Consider the following 17,780-nt stretch of genomic DNA (forward strand, 5'->3'; position numbering starts at 1 on the left):
TGACTACTACGATGCATCAGAGGGAAGAAGCCGGCGTACCACCGAGACGCACAGCTAAGGCAGTAATGACAACCACTTATTTGTTTTACACCCTCTGTGAAGCACAGCCTACGGGATGCTTGCGTCCGAAATAAGCATAGAGTGATTTATTTACTGCAGAAGCGCAGATCCCCCATAAGATTGTGTAGTCGGTCTACGTTTCCGGAGTTTGCCAAACAACTAAAGAACAGAACAAGAATTGCCGGAAAAAATGAAGAATGATAGCAAGAAGCGATAACGTTTTATCACAGCTGCTCTGCTCGTACGATGTAACCTAAATATATTGCCAACATATGGTAGAGAACTTGTTCATTGGACGCTCCCACAGATGCACTTGTATCTGCATCAACCGTCCGCTAGACGTAAAGCCCCTATATATAATATATAGGGGCTTTAGCTAGACGCAGCACAAAGCGCCCTCTGCTATCCTCAGTCCTACTCGTTTGTTCGCTTAGCTGACGCGAGATATTCCTTGCAAGCGACGTTTATAGTGGCGGCTTGAAGCTCCCGCAGAGCGTTTTCAGCTCTCGCGCCAATCGGTGATCCAGTTGTCTGTCTGTCTGTCCATGGAATTCACTCAGAGATGGAGAAAATAGAGCAGGAGACGTCGATAAGTGGCGGTGCTCCACACGGGTGCAAATTACTGTAGTGGTGGGGAATTTTCGACTCAGGCCGCTCGTTTTTCTGGCAGTAAGACATGAATTATGGATCCAGTAATCTTATGATCGCTTGAGCAAGCCTCGGTAAGTGCAGATGCAGATACGCTGGTAGATTCCGTTCTTTCTCGATCGTCGCACAAGCTTGAGCGTCAAGTAATTGAGCTGTTCCGTGCAATATCTGACAGAAGCGTGCCGATTTTAGTGCGCCTTTTGATGCGAAAGCATCAAATGGTTCATTGAGCAAAAAAGCTGGCGTCTGCAGCAGCGAAACGGCACCTCAATTCTCATTGGCTGCGACGCCAGGTTACGTGCGCTCCTCGACGGAGCAGAGCGGGAGAGAGGGAACACCTGCTGCCGCGCTCGCGCACCAGGTGTTGCGAGAGGGGAGAGGGCATCTCCGCGACGTCACTCCGCTCTCGGAAGCCTGTCTTATCCGCACGCTCCTGGTCCACGCAAGCTCTCACCTGCGTTCAAACTTCGCCTCGGTAATCACTATAAAGAAATTAATGTAAAAAAAATCATAATAAATTCGAAAGGTATAACCTTGGCGGTAGTGACTTTAAGACCAACGACCCCACTCTCAGAAGCCGAGTGTCTTACCCACTGGGCTAAACCAGCGCTTCCTAGATAGCAGGTCTGTGCACTCTACTTAAGACATCATGCTACTTGGACCGAAATTTCCATTGCGAAGCGCGGCGTGACGAAAGCGGTGACGTAAAAATCACCGCGGCTTACTCGGGAGTGCCCCCATTAGATTTTATGGCAGTCGGGCAAGGTAGCATGACGTCACGGATTGAAGTGCAGCGGCCTTGTGGCCAAGCGTCTCAACGCGCTCGTTTGCCCGCGAGGAGTTCGTAACTCGAAGGACCGCTCAGCGGCGTTCAATCGGACATTAATGTTTTCGCATTCACAACACAAAAATGCTTAAGTGGCCTCGGATTTTTTTTTTTTTTTAGAGAACTCGGAAATAAAGGTCACATGGCTTACCGAGGGCCACCGGCCTGTGTTTGATTTTCGGAAATGGTTAATCTGGTGTGTGTGTGTGTGTGTGTGTGTGTGTGTGTGTGTGTGTGTGTGTGTGTGTGTGTGTGTGTGTGTGTGTGTGTGTGTGTGTGTGTGTGTGTGTGTGTGTGTGTGTGTGTGTGTGTGTGTGTGTGTGCGTGTGCGTGTGTGTGTGTGTGCGTGTGTGTGTGTGTGTCAAAAGTTTCCCAATTAAGCAGTAAGTGGTGCTAAAAATAACCAACGAGGCGAAGAAACTTTGCCGCGAAGACCTTGTTGTGCGTGGTGCCGAACTTGGAGCTACTCTTGCGCCGCTCAACCAGCTTACGCTGTGACTGTGCTGCGTGTGCCGCGCAGGCCTGTGACTTTTTTTCTATGCAACACTATTTTACAGAATCGTTGAAACGCCGCCATGTTCGACGAAACAACTAATCACTTCGCTCTATACGTTTGGGCTTGTGAAGATTGCAGCATTTTTTTTGTAAACGCGTCTCTGGTGCTTCACAAGCGCGTGAGGTGCGTCGCAGCGCACAGCAGCGAGAAACGCTTGATTTCAGTGGACCAGCGTTTTAAACATGCCATAGCAGCCGTCCACCAGAAGTATAAAGTCCGTCAAGAAAGCCATGAAGCGTCAGTCAGGGCTTTCTTGATACGCATGGTACGTCCCCCACCGCTTCAACGTCGCCTACTGCCAAGGTCCTCGATGTGAGCTCGCAAAGCACGCGCGTGCACCTCGGCTAACAAAATGTTACCAGCGAAGAACTTTTTGACAATATAGACAACATTCCCGATGAACTTGGCGTCGGCATTCGGTCAACGCTCCACACTTGCCTTCCACCTTGACGGACGCGAAGCCGGAGTCGCTCCCGAGACTGTTCTCCACGACCACCTGGTACTTCCCGCTGTCGTCGCAGCAGGCGTCCCGGATGCGCAGCTCGGAGCTGCAGCGTCTCTCGCTGGAGACGTGCACGCGGTCCCCGGCTGGCAGCAGGGACTTGCCCTGCGAAATCAAGTGTCACCTATACGGCAAACTAACAGCCGGCGCATGCGCTCTATGTTACTGAGCCGTCTTCCGTACGTGTCACTTCTTTGCCAAAGCGATAACGAGGCGAACGCAGAGTCCACACGGAAACGACTGGCTGCAAACTGTGCTTATTATCTTTGTTGCAAGCCGCTAATGCAGAAAATGACGGCCGGACACAAGGCCCAAGCCGAGAAACGAGCACGCCGGATCCTGAGGGCCAGATCGGACTCGGCACACTCGTGAGAAAACAAAAATAATTTTTACATCTCAAATCCACGATATGGCTATAAAGACGCGGTAGTAAGGGGCTCTGGATAAATTTTGAGCACTTGGGGTACTCTAGCATGCGCACAGAGCATGGTACACGAGGATTTCTGCATTCGCCGCCATCGAAATGAATGAATTCTGGGGTTTTACGCGTCAAAACGACGATTTGATTATGGGGCAGGCTGTAGTGGGCGACGCCGGATTAATTTTGACCACCAGGGGATCTTTATAACGTGCCCCAATGCAGGGGACACGGGCGTTTTTGCACTTCGCCCCCATCGAAATGCGGCCGCCGCGGCCGGGATTTGATTCCTCGACCTCGTGCTCAGCAGCGCAACACCGTAGAAGCTAATTCACCGCGGCCGGTTCGTTACCATCGGAATGCAGCCGCCGCTATGCCGGGAATCAAAGCCGCGACCTCGGGCCCAACAGCTGGCAGAAGCTACAACCACTGCAGCGCGTGCACCGCAGCGGGTGTGAGGAAAAAAAAGGCCGTTCAAACACAGAACTGCCGTCTCGTCTCTGACCCGTACATGCTCCATACACTCAACAACACTCATACTCAGAAGTGACAAGTCAATACGTGGCATTTGCTTTAATATATATATATATATATATATATATATATCATATCATAAGAAGCCAACAAACATTGAAACCAAGAACAACATAGGAGAAATTACTTGCACACACTAATTGAATTAAAGAAATGATAAATTAATGGAAATGAAAACGGATGAAAAAACAACTGTCCGCAGGTGGGGAACGAACCCACGTCTTCGCATTACGCGTGCGATGCTCTCACCATTGAGCTACCGCGGAACCGTTTTCCCACCCGCTTTCTGGGGTATTTATGTTTTACAACTAGAACTAATTCTGGGAGTGTATATATATATATATATATATAAGGGACCATAATTCTTACCGTTGAGCTGGGTTATTCCAAGATGCGGACATTAGTAGCACGAGAAATCGACACACATCTCCAAGAGGGTAACAAAAAATGTCACAGTTTCGCCCTAAGGGCGAAGCAATGAATGCGATAGCAACACAGCAATGTCATACGAAGTAAGGTGAGCGGCTTTGGTAGCAACAACACGCAGAACTGTTGTCGACGCCATCGGCGTTTTGCCCGCGTTAGCTCAAAATGCGTGTGGCGTTGGTGACTGTTGCTGGAGCCTCTGATATAAATAGGCACTTGGTGCCGCAGCTAAACGTCGCCTCCCTTCCCTCCCCCTCCCCCACGGCCTCTCGCGCGTCTGAAGAAGGCGCGTTTGCTTTACATATATGGTGATTGTAAAGGAGAAAAGAGACGCCTACTTCTGCAGCCCTTAAGCGAGCACGGCGCAGAACGCGCGTTTGTTCTCCGCCGCGCGTTCACTCCCCGTGAAAGACGCGCCCCTCACGCCCTTTCACTCGCACGTACAGCGTTCGGCGCGCGGCGACGATTTCATCTCCAAATGACATCATACGGAACCTCACGGCGACGGCGACGGCGACGCCGACGGCAGAAATCTGCTTTTGAGTGTCCATATAATTGCTATCGCAATAAAATTGACTAATAATTACTTTACGACACATATTGCAATTTACGAATTGTAGCCGGTGCGTTTGCACGACGCATCCACTTGCAATGAATTTATATATATATATATATATATATATATATATATATATATATATATATATATAAAGTGGTCGCTCTTAGTTGGTTCTAAGACCATGCGCGTTGATCTTACATTAGCAGACATCCTAATGTGTGTTGCTTTCGCCAGGCTCCGGCCACTGCATGGGGCGACTTTTGCAACCTTGCCAGTGATGGCGCCGCAGTCGTAAATTGTATTTCACACCACCACCACGAGCGCTGGTATTGCTGTGAGAATACGCCGCTGCCTACGCCAAACCCCATAAATTTCTGTTGCGCCGCAAACTTTCATCCAATATGGAATAAAAAGAACCAAGAATGATTGCTTTATAACGTTGCGAATATGGAGCCACATACAACGGCGGTCGCGAGCAGTAACAAGCCGAGTCAATAGTCAAGCCTGCTTCGGCTGTGCTCATCATGTGCTCTCGCCGCATGCGGCTTCAGCCCCCCTTTCCCCTCCATATGCTCGTCGTCATTTGAATCTGAAGAGTGGCTCTCGGTGCTGTATGAAAACGCGTGAAAAAGCAATAGTTGCAACCGCTGTACACGCAATGGAATACCGAGAACATCTTGAGGCAAGATACAACGTTGATTGCTGGAATCTTGAGTTTCACTCCTTGCAAGATGTAGTGCACCATTTCTATTCCTTCAGTAGTTACGCAGTTACTGCATTTAAAATAAATTAAACTAAAATCTACAGGCAATTTTGACATGCTAAAGGCCGGACAATGTTTATTTAACGACGGAAAGCATGCCTCTTTTCAGTGTGTAGGGAAGGGTAGAAAGTCTCACCAACACACAGCACATCGCCAGCGATCCCACATCACGACAGCGATCGACATGCAAAAAGCACTGATTTTAGATAGAACACGCGAAAATGCTCGCTCAGTGATAAAATACAGTCTCGTAATCCAGGTGTGACTACCGCCACATGCCGGTTATTTTCGGCGCTTGTTACCTGTCTTGAATGACATACGAGATGGTGTCTACCTTTCGTATGTACAAAGGTATGTGTAAAGTATGTGTAAAGTATGTGTCGTATGTGTAAAGGTATGTATCTATGTGTTTCAAACGTTGCATGGAACGTAACAACAGTTATTTGTGTGTTTTACTGTATTCACCGCTTTCTGAATTCACGTACAAACGCTAATATCAATTGCCAGCGTAGCTGGTCATTAAATAACCTGCTCTTGGCTTAGTTGGTTCTTGCTGATTGACATAATTGCCGAAAGAAGCACACACACAAAGGGTAAAAGAAACACACACTTGACGACGGGGGTGGCCGCCCTTGTCATCGTGCGTGTGCTTCCTTTACCTTTTGGGTGTGTGATTTTTGCGGCAAGAACGTCACCTAGCTGGTCATCGTTCTGGTAATTACACAAGGTACGTAAATTATTTTTTAAACACAACTACTGCAATACTTCTCGCGTTTGCATGACACTGTCTAGTAAATATATCTTTATAGCACATTTTGCGTATGAACACTATAATACTGCATATGTGATGCCAATGTTCCACGTAGCTCTTACGTGTTAGCCACACAACTGATGCTTGTTATAGCGCGTCGAACACAGTTACATTTATACAAATCGAAAACAAAACATAATTACTAATCAATAAAAATATTCACTGCACCGCAATGTGCCATTTAATTAAACGAGCTCCTGGGCACAAAGCAAGATTGAATTACGACATGCATGCAGACACTTCGCCACAGAAAACGCATCTGTGCGCCTGGAAACCGAGACGCGGCTTTCGTGAATGCCATATCACCCACTGTTGTGCATATACTCGTATACACCCGACCATGGTGGCCGCATTTCGATGGAGGCGAAATGCGAAAACACCCGTGTACTTAGATTTAGGTGCGCGTTAAAGAACCCCAGGTGGTTGAAATTATTCCGGAGTCCCCCACTATGGCGTGCCTCATAATCAGATCGTGGTTTTGGCACGTAAATCCCCATAATTTGATTTTTGTGCATGTATACACATCGTTCACATCGAACACCAGTGGCAGAAGAATGCTAATTCGAGTCCCTTTCTTCATCTACGTATCGTGTGATTTCACTTTTAGAGATTTGAGAGGAAAGCGACGGCTACACGGACAACATGGCGTCTCATCAGCCATGTTGTCCGTGCAGCTGATAACGCTTATCAAGCTTTAGGTGCGCGGTGGTGGACAAGATTGAAATACAGCGCAGTGATTCGCTTATGCATGTGAGTATGCGTGTGAGTATGCGTGTTTAGAACAGCCCAACTAGGTGCAGCGGTGCACTTAATGCAAGTCTGCATTCACCAAAGTCGAGAGCCGGGCTCATTGGTGACGTCGCATATTTAGAAGACAATGGGCCTCTTCGATTATCCGTCTCTGGCAGTCCCGGACTGCCAGAGACGCTGCACACGCAACGTTCATTGGCTGAAAGTACTGCCTCGGGCAGTCCAGGACTGTCAGGGACGGATAATTGAAGAGGCCCAGTACAAAAGGGGTGGCGACACACAGGACAAGTGCCAAACTAGCAAATGAACATTTTATTGAATAAATAAGTAATGTAAAAAAGAAAGCTAGCCTGCACGTGCAGAGCATTAGAAGAAGTGGCCAACAACGTATATGTATAACATTCGTGTCGGCCTTTATTTAGCGCTGTCTACTAATAAGCATAGAGGAAGGAAATCCTTCCTTCAAGGATTGCGTGGTGGATTGCGTGGGCTGCGTGGTGTAGAAATTCACGAACATATGATTCTACGCTCAACGACTGCACAAAATTCTACTGCGAGCTCCAACGTTAAGGCGACAGCAAATTTAATTATAGACATCCTAAACACAGCTTCTAGCGTGCAAAAGTAACGACATTGCGCATCGCCAATATAAATCACAAGCATTCCACACCGATGCGTGTTGTAGTCATACTGCAAAAAGAACATAAATGCTCTGGTTAATTGATAAATAATGGTGTTTTTTGACGTAATACTGCACTGTGAGATATGAATGACGCTGTAGTGGCTTCTGAACCACTTTGACGTACCTTAATTTAAGTGCACAGACACTTGACGTGTTCTGCCTCCATTCGCCGCGGCCAGGAATCACAACCACTAGATCGCGGGCAGCAGTACACGCGGTAGCTGATCCTACGTGCTGAGCGCTGTATGTTTCTACGTTGACAAAGAAGGCCTCTGTATTCGCGCATTCTTCACTACAGGGCGCAGACGAAGAGCATGCGGAATAATGAAAGCCGATGCGTGGCCCCTTCTTACCGCCTTTTCATTTTTTTTAAATCCATTCCGAAGACGTTTAAACTACGCCGTTTAGCAAACATCGTGCAATGTAATTTAGCCCGAAATGAAGAGGCTATCGTGGTGGAGTGCTTGTGTAATGTTAGGTCGTGCGGAAGCAGAGCAGGGGCGCACTGTTGATGCCTTGCACGTGGAGTGTAGGTAGAGCACTGCACGGGCTCGGGCTTACCCGAAAGCCCGGGTCGGGCCGGGTAGCGCAGTTTCTTCACGGGCTCGGGCCGGGCTCGGGCACGGCATGTGCTTTGTGACTTGGGCCAGGGCCGGGCTCGTGTTTTTAGACGCGGGCCCGGGCCGGGCTCGGACTTTCTGTTGGTGTGCATGTAACGTGCATCGAGTTATCCTCGCGCGTTTTGACTCTGAAAAACATGTTTTTTTTTTCGGTCTCAGGCCGGGTTCGGGCCGGTTTCTTCTTCTTCTTCTTCTTTCTGGGGTTTTACGTGCCAAAACCAGTTCTGATTATGAGGCACGCCGTAGTGGAGGGCTCCGGATTAATTTTGACCACCTGGGGTTCTTTAACGTGCACTACAACGCAAGCACACGGGCGTTTTTGCATTTCGCCTCCATCGAAATGCGGCCGCCGCGGCCGGGATTCGATCCCGCGATCTCGTGCTCAGCAGCACAACGCCTTAGCTGACTGAGCCACCCCGGCGGGTGGTTCGGGCCGGTTTCGAGCCGGGCTCCGGCCGGGCTCGGGCCTAAGGTAAAGGGGTGGCGGGCCGGGCCGGGCGGGTAACGTAGATTATTTCCGGGCCCGGGCCGGGCCCGGGTCTCGCCATAATACTTTTGGCCGGGCTTGGGCGGGCAGCCCAACGTAAAAACGGGCCCGGGCCGGGCTCGCGCTGGAAAAATCGGCCCGTGCAATGCTCTAAGTGTAGGTATCCTGCTACACACCCCTCTAATCCACGACCCTCGCGAGAGGAACGAATACCAAGAAAGAAAAATCAATTTATGGTTGCATTTCAAGACTCGAAGCATCGCGTGACGAGCTCGTCTGATTATCTTTGAAACAATCATCACGCGGACCAAGATTCCTTTGCCAAGAATAACTGTATTTCCTCGATGCCTAGCGGTGTCTGTGTTCGCCGCAGTACTTATCTCATTAATTTATCATACTTCGCACAAATACTTTTTATTGCACAAGTCCTCTAGATTCGGCATCGCATGAAACATGTGTCACGTGTGAGCAAAGCGAAAAAATAGGATAGCAGTGTTAAAGACATGACTATCATATCTGAAGTATAAAAACGTAAAGAAGAACAACAGCAGCAATGTCGTTTTCACAAAGTGTATTTTCACAACCCCGCTCTTCGTTCCTTGCTTATACTTCCAGCACCATTTCGCTCCCACCGGCTTAATCATAGGGTTAGCATACCATATTTTTAAACCACTGCAGGTTCACCATCATTTGTTCCCAGAACCGCAAGGGACTGCAATCACTTACCTGACTCCATAACGAACGTAACTGATCCAAGCGCTTTTAAAAATGCGGTATCAAGTCTGCTGTAAGAATACTGCACAATTATTAAGGTGAAAACCTTAGATGGCTCATGGGCCGAAGAACTGACCGTCCGCCGTGATGGCACCGAAATTCAATGGCACCAAAATTCAATGGCACCATAATTGATGGTGCCACTATTGATGGTGGAACCCACGACCTTTGGTGTTAATTGAGACGAAGTTAATTAAGGCGCAGGTAATTAAGACAGACTTAATTAAGGCACTAAATCCCATGACCTTTGGTGGGAGTCGAAACCACCACCTGTGGTGTTAATAAGGGCAATGTTAATTAAGATATAGTTAAGTAAGGCACTCACCCACGACTTTTGGTGGGAATCGAACCCTTCACATTTGGTGTTAATTAAGGCGTAGTTAGTTAGGACAGAGTTAATTAAGGCACAGTTAATTAAGGTATAGTTAATTAAGGCACTCGAACCCACAACCTTTGGTGTTAATTAGAGCGAAGTTAATTAAGGTACAGTTAATTAAGGTAGAGTTAGTTAAGGTACTCGGACCCACGACCTTTGGTGGGAGAAAACAATAGGAAGTAACAACGTATTCGAATGAGAATGTCAAGTAATTTAATGAATGTCTCGTGAGCGCGCAGGCTTTCGCCTTCATCCTCTTTAGCGTATGCTAATGTAACTGTGAACTTTTCTTGGCGTGTGCACTTTGATCTTGTACTTTAAATGTGTAACCTATTCCCATATTATGTTTCTTTCTTTTCCTGTTATCTTTTTCTGTTCTCTTTCGCTATGTATGCCCCTCCCCTCTGTAATGTATTTACACCTTGAGGGTACTGCAAATGAATAAATACGACTGCAGTAACAGAAGAGGGAGCTTAAATGCGCAGAAAGTTGAACATGACTGACAAAAATAAACAAAACAACAATAGATAAGCGATAATGTAGGTATGTTGCAGTGAAAAAAGAAATGTAATAAATATTGCTAGAAATGGGTTGAGATTGATACAATACCAGCAGGACGTGAACACGCGTCCTGTCCTCGACGTCACCGCCGCTTCATAAAAAGTCGGTTGAACTATAAACAGCGTGAATGAGCCACCGGGGCGACAAACTCACGCTTAAGCAAAAGATACAGCGCGACAAAGAGGAACTCTGGAAGGAATAGCGGAATCCATAATCCAGTAAATCTCAGTTTGTGTCTCACACTTCTCCGTCTGCGTTTCGCTGTACCTTTTCCTGAAGCATAATGAGCCAACTAACCAAGCAACGAGTTTTACGGATAAACTCACGCCTTTGGTCCAGGTGACTCGTGGAGGCGGCGTGCCGACGAAGAGGACGCCGAGGTGAACGTGGCCGCCGATGACCGCCACCACGCTCTCGGGGCCGCGCACGATCTTGGCCGGCAGCGGGTCGGCCCCATTGCAGGACAACCTGCGAGGACAATACTCTCCAAGAAGACTTGCAGCAAAGCCCGCTGCTGTCGTTGTTGTTGCCCGATCGAAACGACACGTAGCCGCGAGGGAGGTTGATGTTACTGATGATGATGTCCTCGAAAAATTGCATTACCTACTTCTGAGAGGCCAGGAATCGGGTTGGTAACAGAAAAATCAAGAACCTAAAAAAAAGCTAAATGAACATACAAAAGAAACCGATGATAAGTGATATATGACGGGCGATCGAACTTTTGTATCAGCTGTCATCCCTTCATCCCATGGCTCATACCCACTACTGCGAATAACAAAGACGTGTTAAAGCAAAATGGTAACAGACATTAAGTTTGTTTAAAGACTGTGGCTATAGGTATACGCCTAACGTCTCCCTCCAACTTTCTGTGCATATACGTTAAACGTATTCGCCAGTTATTTTATGGAAGTGCATTCGATGTTACTCTTTGGTTTTGCTATGTTTTACGTTAGGATACAACGGGAACAAGCACGTTGAATAGCTAAATACATGTTTCCCTTTCGTCAGCTCTTAATTTGTGTGTGTTGTGGTGCAGCGTGCTGAGTGCCTGTTCCGGCGCAGCTCGCGCAGATCAGCGTGCGCATCACTGCTGCAGCTACTGCTGCATCTACTCCTACAGCGCTGATGCGCGCTTTGACAGCGAGAAAAAAGCATTCCATACAGTGCCCCTCAACGCGATACTATGCGAACGTGTGCTTTCGCAAATACAGCAATGCTGTAATTACGCTTCGCTACCAATCCACTAAGTGATCGGTGGAAATCCATTCGTGTTTCAGCATTTCACAATTATGAAGACGTGGAAGTCGGAACTGTAATCCACCAATTAACAGAATCGTTAACTAACGAAAGCAGACAAGCGCAACTCTTCTCCGTACAGGCAACTCCGCTGAGCGCTATTGAAGTCACCATCAGTTTTCGTTCGCGAACAGGCGCGAGTGACCCTTGTCATGTCGTTTGCGTTTTAGATCAAAGCACTTTTTTTTACGCTTCTTCGGGAGACTGCTTTAATCATATTTCTAGGCAAATCATTAATAAATACTTGAAAATTTACAGTTACAGCTTCGAATTAGACGCCATCGTTCTGCATACGTTTAAAAGCATTTTCGGCTGTGTCAGTAGAATATACACACTTCCTCTTTGATGCTGCTTCGTGCACTTAAACTAGTTAATGCTGTAAAGATGGTATTCTGCACAAACGTAATTGAATATACACGTACGATATCTCACTTCGATGGTAATCTCTGCCAACACGGCTGGCTGTTTAATATGTTATAGATTAAATTTCAGAGTAGAACGCACGCAAGGCGCACAGAAATTTGGTTTTAGATACGCTGAAATTAGAAAAAGGCATACGGTAGGAAGCTAAACAGTTAGTATAGTCAGTGGTTAATATTACAAGCAGATACCGTGCCAAGTCGGCTGCTTTGTTAGCGTTGCAGTAAAATTTCCGATTGCTACGCGGGGTACACGGATTCGATACCAATTCACGAATATTTTTTTTCTTCCGATTCTTTTTTTTTTTTTTGTCTGTGGCAATTTGCCGGTCGTGGCGAAAGCCTTTTCGCCAATATACATCTCCCAAGGTAAGGCGTCATCTTTGCTGCCGGACTGCCACACAGATCGAACCGTCGGGCCACCCGTTTCAGTAAGTTTCTTGCGCTGTTCTTACATGCACTACAGAGCACATGTAATAACGGCAGAAAAAAACGTACCGTGTAACAGAGAAATGTTCTTTTTGGTGTTTTACGTGCCAAAACCAGTTCTGATTATGAGGTACACCGTAGTGGAGGGCTCCGGATTAATTTTGACCATATGGGGTTCCTTAACGTGTACTACAACGCAAGCATACTGGCGTGTTTGCATTTCGCCTCCATCGAAATGCAGGCCGCCGCGGCCGGCATTCGATCCCGCGATCTCGTGCTCAGCAGCGCAACGCCTTAGCTGACTGAGCCACCACGGCGGGTAACAGAGAAATGAAAGTACTTATCCATATGACCCGATTGTGCATTAAAACGGCACGTACTCCTCCCTAATGTGTGTGCAGGTTCCTAGCTCGCGCATGTGATGATAGCGAGGTATGCGCGCATGATGGGCAGCCCTGTACGTAATTTAACCACTTGGCTTCGCAGGAAGTGCAACAATTCGCGGAATGCTGTTGCCGAACCGCGTTATCCTTATGGATCCGCCATTACGTCTTTAGAAGACAAACTGGATTGTTCATGCGTACGTCCGACGTAGCTTTGGACACTTCGTTGTTTAGAAGCATACATATAGATAATAAACATTTAGTCAACTAATGAATCAATCAATCAGTCCACAAAGACGCAAACAAAACAGTACACTACTTGCGTAACGTGCGACTAGAAATATAGAATTTACTAAGTGGAGCAATTTTCAGTCCTTTCCTTGCGTGATTATATATATTCGCGAAAGACACCGCTATTAGCCAGCACGTGTTTCCAGCTCGCGGCCGTCAGAGACGTTCGTTGTGAGCGTCTGCGTCTATATTCATGCATAGCGTGTAGAAATGGTGCAGAATGCCTTGCGCATGCTTTGTTACACTGTCGCCTTATCTATGCCACGATAAATGTGAACGCAGTTAGCTTGCCGAGGGTTTTAAGACAAGTAGGATAAACGTAAATTCGTCTAGGTTGGAGACTAGTGAGAAACAGCTGGAAATCTGCTGGCGCAAAAGAAAGGAAAACGCGTAATGAAGCGAACGCTATAATTTAAATAACTTAGCTTAATGTATAAAAGTGCTTCAAGATTAAGATAGAGCGTCAAACAAAGACACAGATTATCTGCATTCAAATGGGGATATGTATATCTCCGTTTACAATGGGGATGATCTTATCCTCATCATCGCCATCGTACAATTTCTGGCCATAAAATGCCATAAAGAACAGATGTAGCGCAAAGGACTACCTGCTTGGAAACGAGGGACTCTTGGAAACGAAGAAGCTTTGCAAAATGTGCAGGAAATTGACCAGTATCTTAGCAGTAGCTTTTCGTGTCTTTCTGTTCTTTTTTTTTTTTTCTCCCTAAACTCAGATTTTTGCGCAAAACTGATTGAAGCGTCTCGTGCGTCGTATGTTTAGGCGTTTAGAGGACTGTTCATGACGTATGTGCCAAAAAAGAGTACGCAGAAACTATAGGATTGTTAGGAAGCAGGAGAATAAGATATAAATATGATAAATAAGAAAAGGACAACAGTGTTTTGTTAGTTTACCATGTACTTATAGTCAAAAAATTTAAGGGGCCCTCTCTTTTAAAATGAATATTGAACGAATTCGCAAGTTTTTAAAAATTTGTTTCCATTAAATAAAAAAGAGGACCTTTCATAGCAGAAGTGCTCAGAATGAACTGAGTTATTAGGTCTTCGCCAAGCGCCCATTACTTTATACGTTTTGCGCAACTAAGGCGATCGTGAAACAGCTGACACGAATTATTCAATTACTGCTCGACCATTAGACTTACTACAGCCATCAGTTGTGGAGAAATCGCATTGAATGCGGTCAAGGAAGGCCAGACCATCGTTTACGAATACCCTGTTTTACAATCGCCTACAATTTAATGTACCCACCTTACGGAGTCGTCGTCTGCTCCAAGATCGGCACGATGGTCTGCAGTTTTCAGCAGAGTTTCAGTCAGTTCGACGTCTCCTTTAGGAAGACCATATGGGTCTTTGTTAATCTGATGCGATGATTCTGATGCCTGAGGGTATGCTACGGTATGAGGTCCATCACATTCCTGCACGACGATGACCTGCGACGTCTGGCCGGAGGGCACCATCGCCAGATCGAGCGTTTCTGTGGTGTCAGGGGACGGGTCGCAGATGGTCCCAAGTTCGCCGCCGTTCTGGCGAGCGTTGACAGAGTCCAGGCAGTCGCTATCACTAACACGGGATGCACTCGCAGCCGACATAGTGGACTGGGGTAAGGTTGCAGAGCTGTCTTGGCCCTCGGAGCAGGTTCGGGATACTTCGGCGTCATCGCACTTCAAGGCCGCTACTCTCGGTTCTTGGGTCGGAGATGGCAGCACGTGGTGTGGCACCCGGTCGGGATCATGCGATGATGGATCTGCGCTTTCGCCAGCACCCGGACGGCTGTCTTCGCCGGGCTTGGCAGAGGTTCCCTGCGCACTCGCCAGCGACGCGGGCACCTCGGGACGGACAGGGTAATTCGCAGGCCGGCAAAGCGGGCACGTCTCCGCCGATGTCTGCAGAAGAGACGACACGCCCGCGCACCTGTTTCCAACAGAGCAGGGAAGCGTGTCATCGTTACAGTTCACGAAGCCCTTTCGAGTTCGACCAAAGTACATCAAGTGCACCTCTAAAGTGCTTGAGCAGGTATATTCAGGGGGAAGGGGGGGGGGGGGGTATTCTGTAATTGCCCACCTATAGTGGACCATACATTTCGGCCGTCGCAGATTGGCTGGAGCTGAAGCAGCGAGAAGAAAACTAGTTGTGGGCACCTGTTTATTTCTGGCTGGTACCCCAACCAGACTCATAAATCAGCACTGTAGCAGCAGCCGATATGAACATGTATACACTAGGTGGACATTTACAGAATGTCCACCCCCCCCCCTCCCCCTGAATTAACTGATCGATTCACAACAAGCTCTTTGTTTGCGTATGTCTGACAACACGGTGCTCAATTTAGTGCACCATCGAAGGCATCTGCGCACACCGATGCACGAGATCACCTAGCCGCCTGCGGGAATTCTTTATCCTGAGCTGAACGGGCACCCAGTGCGTGGTCGTGCCGGATTAAAAGTTGTTCGATGTTTTTTTTTTTTTTCTTTTCTTTTTGGGCGGGTGGGACCCGTGTCTCACTAACACAGCGCGGCCGATTATGGCTAATGCCGGCTGTTCTTTTTTTTTACGTTTTGTTTCGTGTAGAACAGACGTTTTAAAAGCCGTCCGTGGCAAACAGCGTACTTTCACTTCTTCAGATAAACTGCAAGAAGTGCTGCACTTTATTTACATGACAGATTAAAATTGCCAGTTCGTTAATGCGTCGCTAAATAATATTTTAATAAATAATTTCGGGGCGCATATTGCAACTGCCGAAATTAAGCCGGATAATATTGTTCCGAAGCAGAAGCAGGCGCTAGTCCATTACACAGGCTAAAGCAACACAACCAACACGAAAGAAGGGACGGATTCAGGGCAGGCTTCATGGGGGGAGGGGCGGGGGGGGGGGGGGGGGGCTTGTCTCTGGATCCACCAGTGCACGGAAGGCTGCACTCTTTCTTAATAGATGCCACTGGCAGCCACCAGCTGATGACACAGAACTTCGTACTCCTCGTTTCAGTTCGCTTAGTTCTCTTCACCGCGACATAGGCGCGACGCTCTTTATTCGATATTTTCTTTGCCGAAATTTTCAACTAGCACCAGTTTCTGGATATCTGTCCCAATATCTGCTCAATAATTCATTGGCGTTGAAAAGTCGCCACCTGAGTGCGCGAGGGAGTTTTAAGGGAACTATCAAGGGAATGACTTCGAACCCCATTACGGAGACGAGCATCGCGAAAGTTGCGCTACAGTCACAGGATTTGTGCGGTAGATATCAGTTCAATACTGCTCCGCTTGAATTGCACAATTACAACATTGACGTTAAAGTGAATGGTTAATATTTTAACGGAAATTTGCAAACTATAGCTACATGAGCATCAGGATTTCTGGTGTTTTCTTGTGTATCTTGAGTTACGATTTGGTATAGCGGGGATTTCAGTAGCCAAACCTTCCACACTATCGCATTTAATAAATAACACCGAGAACAATTTTCGTACAAGTAATGTTCACCTCTTCAAATAATCTACTTGAAAGACCAAGTTACGCTATGTGAACAGGCTATTCTGCAAAAATAATACTCGACGTAGAAAAAGCAAAGGCCTGGTGGTGGTGGTGGTGGTGGGGGGCAAGACATATACACTGCCACTGTGCGAGTTTGTGGGCGCCCAGTTCTCAGCAGACGCGCACAGCGAAGGGGCTGCGGACAAGCGACAATACCCAGCGAAAGGGTGTTGGACTAGCAGCGTGCGAAAAGCAATGGACACGAGAAGGCAAAACTGATGCGACGAGAGCTGTGTCGTCCGTTTCGTGTTCTCGAGACAACCCCAGCTTACCCATTTCCCTGCTCAAAGGCCTCTCCATCTTTTCGTCGTGTTGACTTAGTGCCATAACCTTCTGGCAAAATGATTCAGGCATGAAATAGAACGTTTATCATAAAGATTCTGCCCTTTGGTGCTCTATAGGGGATAATAACCTAATTTCTTTTTATGTCTTCAAGTGCGCGGCGTATTAGTTGCCCTTAAGTTCTTACTTCTTCGTGGAACTACTAGCAAAGTTAAACCATGGTCTAACCGCGAATGAAGCATAAAAAAACGGTATCAGACTTCATAATGTCCGTGTGCGCTAAACAAACATCTTCATTATCAAGGTCTTAAATGAGGAGCACTTAGATAATTATTAATTGGTGACACGGCGGTTTTTGTCTCTGTAATGCCCAAACACAGTTCCACATCCAGTAAAATTGGAATAAATTTTTTACATGTATTTCTGGCCATGGAGAGTACGTTTGTAGAAAATAAAAAGCTTAATTGCTTACTTATTTATAGGTTTGCTAAACCATCCACAGCTGAAACGTTACTCCAACATATCAATAACGCAACTAGGTCTTCGCATTAGGTTTCAATCAGCATTTTGAGGCATCAAACTCGGCGTAGCATTATATGATGCATTGGGCATTACAGGGCTACCCGCCGTGGTTGCTTAGTGGCTTTGGCGTTGTGCTGCTAAGCCCGAGGTCGCGGGATCAAATCCCGGCCACGGCGGCCGTATATCTACGGGGGAGAAATGTAAAACCGCTCGTGTACAGTGCATTTGGGTCACGTTAAATATCCTCTGGTGGAAAAATTAATCC

The 17,780-nt window shown here is 47.1% G+C and overlaps 1 protein-coding gene across 4 annotated transcripts in view; it reads right to left on the minus strand.

The window, feature by feature from the left end:
- Positions 1–17,780, minus strand: part of LOC119458055 (myosin light chain kinase, smooth muscle-like) — a 205,612-nt gene that overhangs the window by 63,275 nt on the left and 124,557 nt on the right. For all 4 annotated transcript variants that reach the window (XM_049665491.1, XM_049665492.1, XM_037719854.2 and 1 more), the window contains 3 exons: positions 14,438–15,100; positions 10,680–10,821; positions 2,529–2,697 (listed from right to left, as the gene is read on the minus strand). In XM_049665491.1, the coding sequence (XP_049521448.1) occupies positions 2,529–2,697; positions 10,680–10,821; positions 14,438–14,778 (652 nt within the window). In that variant the 5' untranslated portion in view covers positions 14,779–15,100. The remainder of the gene's footprint in view (positions 1–2,528; positions 2,698–10,679; positions 10,822–14,437; positions 15,101–17,780) is intronic.

Source organism: Dermacentor silvarum, chromosome 1, assembly GCF_013339745.2.
Source record: "Dermacentor silvarum isolate Dsil-2018 chromosome 1, BIME_Dsil_1.4, whole genome shotgun sequence".
NCBI lineage: Eukaryota > Metazoa > Arthropoda > Arachnida > Ixodida > Ixodidae > Dermacentor > Dermacentor silvarum.